Source organism: Morone saxatilis, unplaced genomic scaffold (genome assembly GCF_004916995.1).
Source record: "Morone saxatilis isolate NCDOM2014 unplaced genomic scaffold, NCSU_SB_2.0 Contig23, whole genome shotgun sequence".
Lineage (NCBI taxonomy): Eukaryota > Metazoa > Chordata > Actinopteri > Moronidae > Morone > Morone saxatilis.
The window spans coordinates 10,281,298-10,292,655 of NW_023339796.1; the positions used below are offsets into that span (position 1 = coordinate 10,281,298).

The following is an 11,358-nucleotide window of genomic DNA, read 5'->3' on the forward strand; positions in this document are numbered from 1 at the left end:
GAGTTATGAAAGGGAATAGTGTTCCCTAAAGAAACACTTTCTTCATCAAGTGCAGGTGCAGAGGAGCTCAATGGCCTTTTACTAGAGAAATCAGGACAAACAATACTTTTATCTTCCAAAATACAACATAAATAGCAAATGAACAAACAAGTTAATCCCATCTCATCTAACAGGTATACTTATCCACATATATAATAAACAATGAGCCTGGGAATATATACTATTTGACTGCTACAGCTTCAACATAGAGGTGATTGAGGGTATCATTCAAAGCGGCTCATATTAGAAACAGTTAGTACTTCCCATTTCTATGTGAATGAAAAGATTGTAATAGACACTCGGAAGTAATTGCCAGTGATCTTTATGATGCATGCTTCATCTAGCGTCTTTGAAATAGCCCCTCGAGTACAACAATGTAAACTCGTCTACAAGAAAACTGGTTTGGTGGAAAACATTAATAGTTTCCTTAGGACGATAAGCACTCTAGTTTATGCCTTATGATTATTATCTATATTAGATCACACATGCATTTGAGCTACAAAGGCATTCTCATATGCACACCTGTGTCACTTACCCTTTCCCTTTCAACAGATAGGGAGCAGCCCCAGTGAAGGGCTTTCTTTGCTCAACATCATTATTCTTGCTGTAAGGCAAGCTATTTACATTCAGCACAAAAAAAACACAAAGAAAAGAAAAAGCACGGTGATACACAAATGTTCAAACACACACACACACACTTTGGAAAAGAAAATAAAGACAGTGTGGGTCACAGAGTCTACAGGGCATGGGGCCTTTAGGGAGCATGGCAAACTGAAAAGATCTGCTGTAAAATCCAGGACATCTATTGTTAAGCTATTGTACTCACTTTTTGGTGGAGTAAGGGTTCCCTGATGTAGGCATGGAGTGGGAGAGTGAGTAGTCATTGGTGATGTTAACCGGTCTCGGTGGCCTGGACAGGAAACAAATGCTGCTGTTTTTATCCAAAACTGACATGTCTGGCTGTTTTTATGTTAAACTGACAGCAAATGCCACTGCCTGTTTTATTTGGTCTTTCATTTTTTTCAATCTTGTGGATTTCCTCCAACTTTCTAATCTCAGAATTTCCATTTTGGTAGATGAGCTGCTGTACATCAGGATGTGGCAACAAAGTCGGATGTGATTAGTTATATAGGGTGTGGTACAAAATGACGACATGCAATGAGAGGAAGGATTGACAAACACAGCAAGTGTTTAGATAAAAAGATGAACAATAGTGACGGTTAATACACTAGGGTGGATTTGACTTGACAATACTGTATAAGATTAGGACAATACAAAGGATTCAACTCTACAGTAAGGAAAATGTAGAAAGACACATTTTGTTAAGTGTTAAATAATCAAAGAAAACTCACCACGTATCTCTGAGGAAAGTACAGAACAAGAAAAGGAATGAAAATAATTTAATACAATCAGCCCAGCAGTTTATAGGCTACACTAAATGTATAAAGTCCAGTCATTTCGAGAATAAAAAACTGCTGATATCAGCTGGTACAGAACAGATGGTAGTGAGATATATTTCAGTCAGTAGGGAATTGCAGTACAAAACATATGATCTTGCATATCTATATCTTTTGAAAATGTATCAAAAAATATTTTTCTTTTTATATGAATAACTATATAAACCGATATGTATCAGATTTCTCTGACTCTCAAATACTGATACTGGTCTTGGCTTCAAAAATCCAATATTAGCCAGGCTTTAAAACCTACATTCAGTTCTTCTAAAACCGTCTGCAGTAATCTGAATCCTTCCAACTATTATTTAAGAATTATAAAGGGTTATATAATGAAAATAACTTTTGATTAATGATTAAATAACTTTAATCTGAGGGAAACTAAGAAAGTAGAGGGAGATTTTGTTTCATTATTCTTAAAACAACACAAACCATGAAGCCAAGTCAGAGAAAATGTAGCAACAGTGCTGCAGATTACAATCATTCCCAAGGCTATAATTAATCCCCATTGATCAGTTGACCCAAGAGATTGACTGGAATCACTTCAGACTTTGAGGCAGCAACAAGATAATTATCAGCTGAGGGACGAAATCAAACATTTCAACATCTGAAGTTGAAGTCGGAGGCTCTGAAAATAACACAACTCTCTGACTGCCGGGCTACAGAAGTAGATTCTTCTGTTTCACTATTACAAAAAAAAAGAAGATGAACTTACACAATATGTGCTAGGTTGAGAGGTTTCTCTGGCATTTCGGGAAACATGGGGTGAAGAGGCTCTCTGCTGGATGCACAGCTCAGTGACTTACTGAGGGCATGGGATAACTTCTTAGCAGGGGATTTCTGGGAGAAACAAAAGGATGAGGGGGCAATTCTGAGAACACCAATTTCTTTTTAAAACACATGGGATCATTACAGCCACCTGTGTTGAACGATCAGCATCCTTACATTGTGGGGAAGCAGAACGAAAATAGCCACAATGACTGGTCCAGTGCAGACACACCTCCCTTAGCCCGCCCCTCCCCTCTCCTCTCCTTACCCATGACGTATACTCCTTCATTTGGTGCTGGTTGCTATGGGAACCGCTGGCATGCCCCCTCCAGAAGCAGTCCTGACAGAGCTGGTAATTATGACATTGCTGGCAGCGGTAGCGGAAGCCCATCATACTCTCAGTATGGCAGTAGGAGCACTCGACCGGGTGAAAGACTGCAGGGAGGAGAGGAGGGGTCAGACACATGTACACAAACAGATGCGATTGTAAAGATATTTTGCACGTCGCAAACAGTAGAGGATTAATTTACAGACATATGTGCTATTGAGTCTTTTTTAATGACAACATTCATTTCATTTGAACTGAATATGCGCAAAGCAGTACACCTCCAGCATGCTGTCTATGTCTCCTGCTCACTTAGAGGTGACCTGTGATGATGAGTGCATCGCAAGTACGCACAAACACACACACTCACACACAGGGTGTAAGGTCCCTATGGGTCATCTTCACTGGAGGTGTGTTTGCTTGTATATGTCTGCTTGACTGATTGTGTGTGTGGTGACTCAAGATTATGATGCAAGGCTGAACTTTACATCCTCCCAGCCCTGCTAGCTCTCCTGTTTATAAATATTCTGTGCGGTCTTACCGTTCTCCACGTTGGCGAGCCGATGCATGAGCGGTAACCACACCAGACACTGAGGGGGTGGGTCTGACATCAACGTATCCAGGAATGTATTGAGGGAGACCTTTTTCTGTAGACGTTTGGCGCAGAGGAGAGGTGAGGTTCAGCAGGAAAAACGTCAATGCTAAAACAATCACACATTCCCTGATGTTACACTCTGTGGTTAATGAGCCCTCACCTGCTGCGCAAAGCACGTTCTTGAAGCTTGTTCGGTGTAACCAAAGGAAGGTCCCTCAAAAACCGCCATAGGTAATTTGAGAACCTCCCTCAGAAATTGGTCAAACTGCGGGTACACCATTATTCCAGCAGAATCTGATATCTGTGAAAAAATATCTGGGAACAATGCGGGGAGACATTACACAAATGAATCAAACTAATTGTGAGTTGCCACCACAGTCGGCTAATTACAGTATTACACAATACAATTATCCCACTTATTTGTGAAAACAAATCAAAGTAAAGTGGTTATTCAAATCAATTGTTATAATACAACAGCAACACAGCCCTCCTTTTTTTTTCCCTTCACGAGCCATTGCGACTGCTCCCACGGATTTTGTAGATTATGTAATAAACTCTATCCTTCAGATAATGAATAATGACTTCTCCCAGCCATGAAGAGCTGGGCACAGTACTGCTTCTTCTTTTAGGAACAATAGGCTAAGCACAGACAGAGAAATTGATAATACAGACACTAATAAGTTTGTATTATACATTCCAAAGCAGTATATTACTTAGACTAGAAACTATATAAACTTTACAAAGACAATTAGCTGATTTATTATAGATAAAAATGGGTGCTTTTTATTCCATCTTTCATAATTAAATGTAAAATAAGGGTTTGTTGTGTTGCTTACATCTTAATTTATCCAGAATTTTCCCTCCACAGATGGTTGCAAGGGCCATCTTCACAACAAAGACAGATATCTTGCCATGGCCCTCCCTAAAAAGAGAAAATACATTTTACATTAAGGCCATATATTTGTCTTTTAAACTGAGCTGTAATCCAAGTCAACTGTTTTTTTAAAAGGCACAACCTTTTAAGGCAAACTTGAATTACAGTGATCATCATCTTAAAAAATGTTTAGCTTGGCTTCTAGCATCTGTTAAAATATACATTCATACACCAGAATGTTGTGACATTTTGATGGTAAATAGCCTGTATTTTCACTCCACTTTGGCAGACACTTCAGAGTCACATTTCACACTGCATTAGCTCACGTCAAAACCTCAGATGTGAAAGTACACAACCAGCCGCCGACTGTCATATGACGTGTTACTCACGGGTCATAGGCTGCCAGCAGGAAGTTGAGCAGCAGGCTGATGGACTGTTCCACGTTGATCTGGTGGGTGGTGGGCATGCGCTTGTTCAGCTGGTAAAAAATGGTGGACAGTACCACTTCTAGACGAGCCACAGAAAGGTCAGCGCTGAGGTCCATGGTGTTGATGCCGTTCTCTCGGAAAGCCTCGATGACATTCCAAATGTCGACCAAATGCACTGGAAAACAAACAGGAAAACTAAATGTGAACATCTTGATGGGGGGAGGATTATGAGCATGTATGAGTGATGTAGTATAAAGTACACTGCATCATACTCACGATTGCATTTCTTCTGCACAAATCTGAGTTTGCAAGCTGTCCTGTATGTTGACAATCGTATGGAGTCCAAATCTTGAGCCCCTGAACGAGAATGAGTCATTATTAAATAACACTGGAACTGTCAATGCTAGTTCATAGATCATGTGGAGCTAATGTGGAGGGAGAGCGTATGGAGGCCCACAGGGTTCAATATTGAATATAAAAAATGGAAAACAAAACATATAATATTATAAACATTATTTTTAAAATAACCAAATAAATCTGAAAAAAATCAGCTTCATATTAAGAAATGTTTTTTTCATCCTGCTACTTTTTACAATAAGTTTATTGTTTTCTTTATTCCACTTTCATAATGCAACCTTCATCACAATACATGTGATGTGTCTATGAACTGCACACTCAGAAATTAAAGAATATTTTAGTATGTGTAGTATTTGTCTACTATGAACATAATCAAAACCAGCTTTGAATTAATATGTAGCATTTAATTGGGACACAGTTTCTAATCCAATCTAATCTAATACACACTTTGGGTCTCTATAGAAGTTTCCCTCCACACTGTAAGTAGTGAAAGAGCATTAGGTGGTGTCTGACAGTGTTTAAAATCAATCTGGTTGACACTATTGGGGACGCTTGATCTTCATGATATGTGCTTTACATGAAAGTTACAGAGAAGAATTTGCCATTTTTATGGTCAGTGAGTAAAACCGGTCCGGCATAGATCACACTGAGCTGTGGCTCTGAGCACTTACTCATCTCGACAAACAGTTGCCTTCGATCTGCCATGTTGTCACCGCTCTGCCCGGAGTCTTCAATCATTCTGATCAAGAGGAGAGAAAGTAACATCAGCGCCTGTGTACCCCCACTTTTAACAGACACAGTTGCAATTAAGGTATTGTTTAATCACTGAATATGCTCTTCCTGTTGCTTTCAGCTTTATTCTGTATAAAATAACCAGTAAACTGAACTGTATTTTCATAAGCATCGCAGAGCATTTGTTAAACTACAGTGTATAATGGATTGTATGAATACTAATAACAGCTGTCATTGAGTATCGACCATTATATAATGTTCTAGTAGCTATTATCAAGGCTAGATTATAGAGGCAATTCACAATACTAGGTTCACGATATGATTTTCTCATGCTTTATTTTTAACAAAATGAGATTGAAGACATATTATGACTGAAAAATATTCCTTTATTTCACAAGCAAAAATCTACAAAATAGATTAATTTTTTATATTGCCGATTTAAATTGTCACATACTTGTATTGCAAATTTAACTATCTTGTGATATATCTTCAGTCCTACTAAATTACAAACCAGGCAAAGCAGGTAGCTGCCTGGGGCAGCACTGTGTGGCAGTTGACTGGTCACTAAGCCGCGCCCCCCCCTTAGATACAGTTGCTATGCCTGTTATCTTTCTGTTCCCACTCTGCACATGTAATTTACAATGATAACTGTGGCAGATTTAAGCATTAAATTCCTAGTCATTTTTAAAACAATTCAGTGGTCAACTAGTTAGCCCGAGCATTATGTAACTAAAATAAACCAAACACTATGGATGAGAGCAGCCATATGTCAATTTCTTTTCTTCAGAGTGACCACGCCCTCTTTTGGGTGAAACAAATGTAAATGTGCTATGGCACCATGCCTAAAAGCTGCATTTTGCACACCAACAATAAATAAAAAATAGAGTTTTGGATTTTCTTTACTTTCCCAAAGAGCGAAGGACAGTAAAAGAAGAGATCTGTGGCTTCAGGCCATGTGCAGAGAGGATAAAAATGGCAAATTGAGGAACCCGACAAGTCAGTCTTAGTTAGTTAATGATGTTACTGAATAAATTATATGTGTGCAGATTGTAACTATAGATAAAAGCAAACCGGAAAGAGTCTTAGTGATGATCTAACCAAAGTTAATACTGTGAGAAAAAAATAGGGCCCTACCTAAATTGAGTTTACCTACCTTCTAATAATAAACAGTGTAAACAGCATAAAGTAACGTAGGAAGTGACCTGTTTTCTATTTCTCTCAGTTCGTAGTAAAAGGTTGCTTAATAAGCACAAACTGCTATAAAAAAAGAGACAGCGGTTCTGCTTTGCCACAACGATGTAATTAGTTTACAGTAATGTCACATTGGACAGACTAGCAAAACAGCAAAGTTAAGTGTCTTAATGACAGGAAAAAAATGTCAGAAATATGACATTCAATAAGGTAGTTATGTCAGGTTCGTTCACTTTGATTTAAAAGGAGATTCATCAACACCTTATTACTTTTTTTCTATATAACAATGCTAATTATGATCTGCAATGACAGAACTTATTTGTTTGCCTGACTGGCCATATTATTTGGGCTCTTAATAGCTAAAAAGCAAAATGATATTATCATTTTATGCTATTAAATTGGCAAAAACCTCAGAATGCCAGTCAAATTAAAGGCTTTCAGCCCATGTTAGAGCAGATGAACACACTGTTGCATTGCTGACACTGTTTTCTGGTTTTAGTCATGATAGTAAGGACGCCACACTTCAAGCTCTAAGGTACTTATGCACACTGCTTCACCATGTGAAGAAATCCAAAGCTTGATAGACCCACTGTGGCTACTACGACTGTTGGACAATCATTGTTTGCACTCATAACACTGTACTTCTAAAAGCACAATATGAACATAAATGATAGGGGCATCATTATTATCTAAACTGGCTACATTTACACTGCAGGCAAAAGTGACCCAAATCTGATTTTATTTTGCTCATATGTGAACAGCACAAATCACATCAAATCTGATATTTTCAGTTCGGATTTGGGCCACATCAAAAATCAGAATTCATGTGACTTTTATGTTGCTCTGGATTGACATTCAGCATGCGGGTCACTTCAGTACTTTGACCTGTTTACACTGGAATCTGAATTGGGCCACATTTCAAAAATAATGTCAACAGCAAAAAAAAACCAAAAACTGATCTGAGCAATAAATCAGAATTGAGCGCTAAGGCTTGCAGTGTGCACATAGCCATAGAAATAATAAGGCCTTTATTATTTCAAGTTACAGTATATTGTGCACAGCATTGTGCATGTTCCTAAATATACGTGTGCTAAGTAATTTGCTAAATGCTACAGGGATGAGAGGGGGCAGAGCTTATTTTACCCCAGGGTCCCATAGCAGATTAATCCAGCCCTGGTGAAGACACACAAAGACACACTGACCTCACTTTTTCAGCCTTTTTTTTAAGTACATTTGCAAATTGAATGTAGCACACTACAGTGCTTATAAGAAATGTGTGTCTGTGGGGGGGGGGGCACAGACAAAACTTAAGTAAGACAAGGACAAGACTTTCAAAGGGGCAGAGCAGCAGAGAGAAGGCTCACACCATGCCTCGCTGCACTCTGTCCGAGGCAATCTAATACACCTAGTCATGTGGTTTGTTGCCATGGCAGCAAAGATCCCAGCCGCTCGTTCGTAAAAACATAGTGCTAGTCACCCCCCCACACACACACACACGCACACACACTGCACACACAACACCTCCCACTGCAGACAAGCAAAGTTTGTAGAGAAAAGTTTTTTCACAAGTTAATATCTTTTATGATGTAACGCTTGGTGGGATGATAGTTGAGAGCACAGTGACACTTCTTGGGCGAATGCCTCAAAAACACTTTTTTCTGCAAGACAATCATTCAGGCATGGTATTTCAAATTACTTTGACAGTAATTGGTAGACCCAAATATTATGCTGCAGAGACCCACGGTGTGGAAATTAGAATTCACCTAGTGTTAAAAAGCAAACAACTGCATGTTTTCTTCCCCTTACTATCTGTCCTCTGATTCCAGTCAGTACAGGCAGTCAATTAAGGAGTTCTAGGAATCTTTAAAATCCAGTTTAGAAGGGAAAAGATTAAGCTAATAAGTTAATATGAAATTACAGAATCAAGTGCAGTATTTGAGGAAATAACCTCACAGCAGAGCAGTATGAGCTACCATAGAAAAAAATGGTAATAACTAATGATTAATGTCATATTAGATTGACAAGACAGAACAGACCATCCATATAAGAATTCAAATCACCTGTATTTGAAGGTTTTTATTATAAAGCGATGACAACCCTGTAAAAACACAGATAATAAATGAGTGTTTTGTTAGTTATGAGGCAATAATGAATGCCTACAACAGTAAATAGCTATTTTAATTGTATACACAGCAATGTCAGGCCACGACTGGCAGCAAGTAGTCTAATGTCAGCTTAAAATTAATGGCTATACAAGCACATTCGTCACTTACACAGTGAGTGAATGTGAAAGTGTACAAATACATACTATCTTATAGATTAACACTGATATCCTTTCCACATTGCAAGCAAACACGTCCTGAGAGCCAGCAACGTGACCTTCTGCGGTCTGTTTTCAGTCTCAGAAATAACTGAGATTGATACAATCTATTGCAAGAGCAGATATTAAACCAGCACAGCCAATACAAATTGTACGATGGTGAAGGGAACGTGATGATCAACATACCTCTCATAAAGCACCATGGTTGTATTCCTTTCCCTGAGCTGAGCTGAGTTATTACAAAGCCAAGTCCTCTTCTAGAAACAGCTGCACACAACACAAAACTCCTCTCTAACAAGGAAACATTACAACAAAAGCAGTCCAAATGGACAGGGCTGACTGAATATATCTGAAATTAGAAACTGTCAGCAAGGAAACAGCCTGTGCTGCCTCTATCTTTAACTACAAATGAGAAGGCTCAACATTCTTGTACAGCTTTACTGGCTCTCTAGTTGCAGACCCCAAACCTCATTCTTGGCATGTGCCCAGCAAACATTACTCTTTCTCTGTGGCACTGTCACACTGGCAGCATTAGAAAATAACTGCCCTTAAAAGAGCAAATCATCGTATACCATTAACATTGCAGAGAGACTGGTGGGGCAAAGCACTGCCAAAAGCAAAAGGGGGGTCTCACGGTAATGACTCACTCATCATCCATCATCTTTTAATGCAGCACGGACTTCTGTTGTCCAAATATTCAACTGCATGTCAGGCCAGCAACCCAAAAATGCCTTATTAGTCAGTTATTTACATTATGAGTCTATTTCTGTAGCAGAACATAAAACACAGTGGACAGTGCTGCTAATTTATGTTCTCCTTGATGTACTTGGAACAGATTGTCACCAACATTACCCAAACACAAGCACTGACTTGAGTTACAGAGCAATCTGTGTCTGGCTGGCTCACTACAGTGCATCGCAGCTGTTACCACTGATTGGCCAGAGTTATTTTTACATCACGAGTATATAAACTACACCGGCAATCTGAATCCCATCCCCTGACAGAAATAAAAAAAAAAAAGCTGCTCCATTGATTTAAGGTTAATCAGTCAGAGCTCAGCACAGCCAGAGATGTTGTGCTTTAGTGTTTGCAGTGTAGGTAGTGGAGCTCAGTTTTCTCTTCCTGTCTGGTACCAGCCAGTGATGTCTGCTAGAGGGCCCTCTGCTCTCTGTCCCCTGCTGATGATCACCATGGTTTCAGCTACAAAAAGGCCAAAACTTTGGGACCCTGATGTTACAAGAGAGTGCAGCTACAAATTTACGGTTGGCCGTGCTGTGATGTTGTTCACAGCACTGGTTTTTGAGTTCTTTGCACAAACTAAAATAGGGTAGCCTACATTTTTTTTAAAGTATTAAAAAAATTGTTGAAACACTGGAATTAATGGAAATACAAGTATGTTTCTGCAAACGTGTGATGTGATATGGGATGCCACACGGAATTACATTTGCATTTCAATCACAAGCTTGAATAGAGATGCACTCCTGGGCATAGACAGTGTCACATTGCACATTAAAATACACAGAATTCCACCAGAGCAACGCTGTCCAAAGGTAAAAGGGCAGCGACAGGCACCTCATAGTAAATACTCTGCTCAGGCATCACCTGTCACGCCAGAGACACCTGTGTGTACGGGAGACAAAGGGTCTCATTGTTACTGAAACATCTGCCTGCATATGCGACTGCCTTTCTTGTGTTATTATTGTTATTGTTATTATTTTGAATCCTCGCACATCCCCGCTTTTCTATCACTGTAACTTGATCGGGAAAACTAATTTCTCCCAGAGTGACAAAGTAGGTTAAGGTCGCTCCTCCACTGCTCGCCAGCCTCCCAGCAGCTGCAGCAGCGCACTTGCACAAGACTTACCAGTATTTATTTCGAGGCATGTCATGCAACATCACTGTTTTTTCCATCCAGGGATCCGACAGCCGGTCGTGTCCTGCGGTGCGATCAGGGTTTCTTTGGTGTGGGCTGCCGCATCGCTGCACGAAGCGGCCGTTGTTGTGCCGCTCTCTTTGCAAAAAGCTTGTGTAGTGGAAATTTTCGGGTAGCGTACTGGCTGAGCGGAGCACAGGCAGCACTTGCCTCCAGTATGTGGCCTTCGCGGTGACGTAATGCGGAATCTCTTCCCTTGCGTCAGCGAGCTTTCGGCTGCAAAATGTTAAAGTTTGATACGAAAGGAATAGAAAAACAAACAAACAAACAAACAAACAACAAAAGCAGGTTTAGTTATTTATTTTCGCGGAGGCTGTCGTGCAGAGACGCGTCCGTTTGCTG

At 39.7% G+C, this 11,358-nt stretch overlaps 1 protein-coding gene across 7 annotated transcripts in view; it reads right to left on the minus strand.

The window, feature by feature from the left end:
- The window catches only part of dtna (dystrobrevin, alpha), a 24,749-nt gene extending 13,560 nt beyond the window's left edge, over window positions 1-11,189 (minus strand). The window contains exons 1-13 of one of the 7 annotated variants that reach the window (XM_035671185.1): window positions 10,948-11,189; window positions 8,824-8,861; window positions 5,512-5,579; window positions 4,760-4,840; window positions 4,445-4,658; window positions 4,018-4,103; window positions 3,342-3,496; window positions 3,128-3,233; window positions 2,530-2,696; window positions 2,209-2,333; window positions 1,392-1,400; window positions 866-949; window positions 575-655 (exon numbers count right to left, since the gene is read on the minus strand). In XM_035671185.1, the coding sequence (XP_035527078.1) occupies window positions 575-655; window positions 866-949; window positions 1,392-1,400; window positions 2,209-2,333; window positions 2,530-2,696; window positions 3,128-3,233; window positions 3,342-3,496; window positions 4,018-4,103; window positions 4,445-4,658; window positions 4,760-4,840; window positions 5,512-5,578 (1,175 nt within the window). In that variant the 5' untranslated portion in view covers window position 5,579; window positions 8,824-8,861; window positions 10,948-11,189. Of the gene's footprint in view, window positions 1-574; window positions 656-865; window positions 950-1,391; window positions 1,401-2,208; window positions 2,334-2,529; window positions 2,697-3,127; window positions 3,234-3,341; window positions 3,497-4,017; window positions 4,104-4,444; window positions 4,659-4,759; window positions 4,841-5,511; window positions 5,580-8,823; window positions 8,862-9,269; window positions 9,496-10,947 lie in introns of those variants that run through there. The other 6 variants (XM_035671183.1, XM_035671184.1, XM_035671181.1 and 3 more) reach the window with 6 other exon arrangements.
- Window positions 11,190-11,358: the final 169 nt, after the last annotated feature.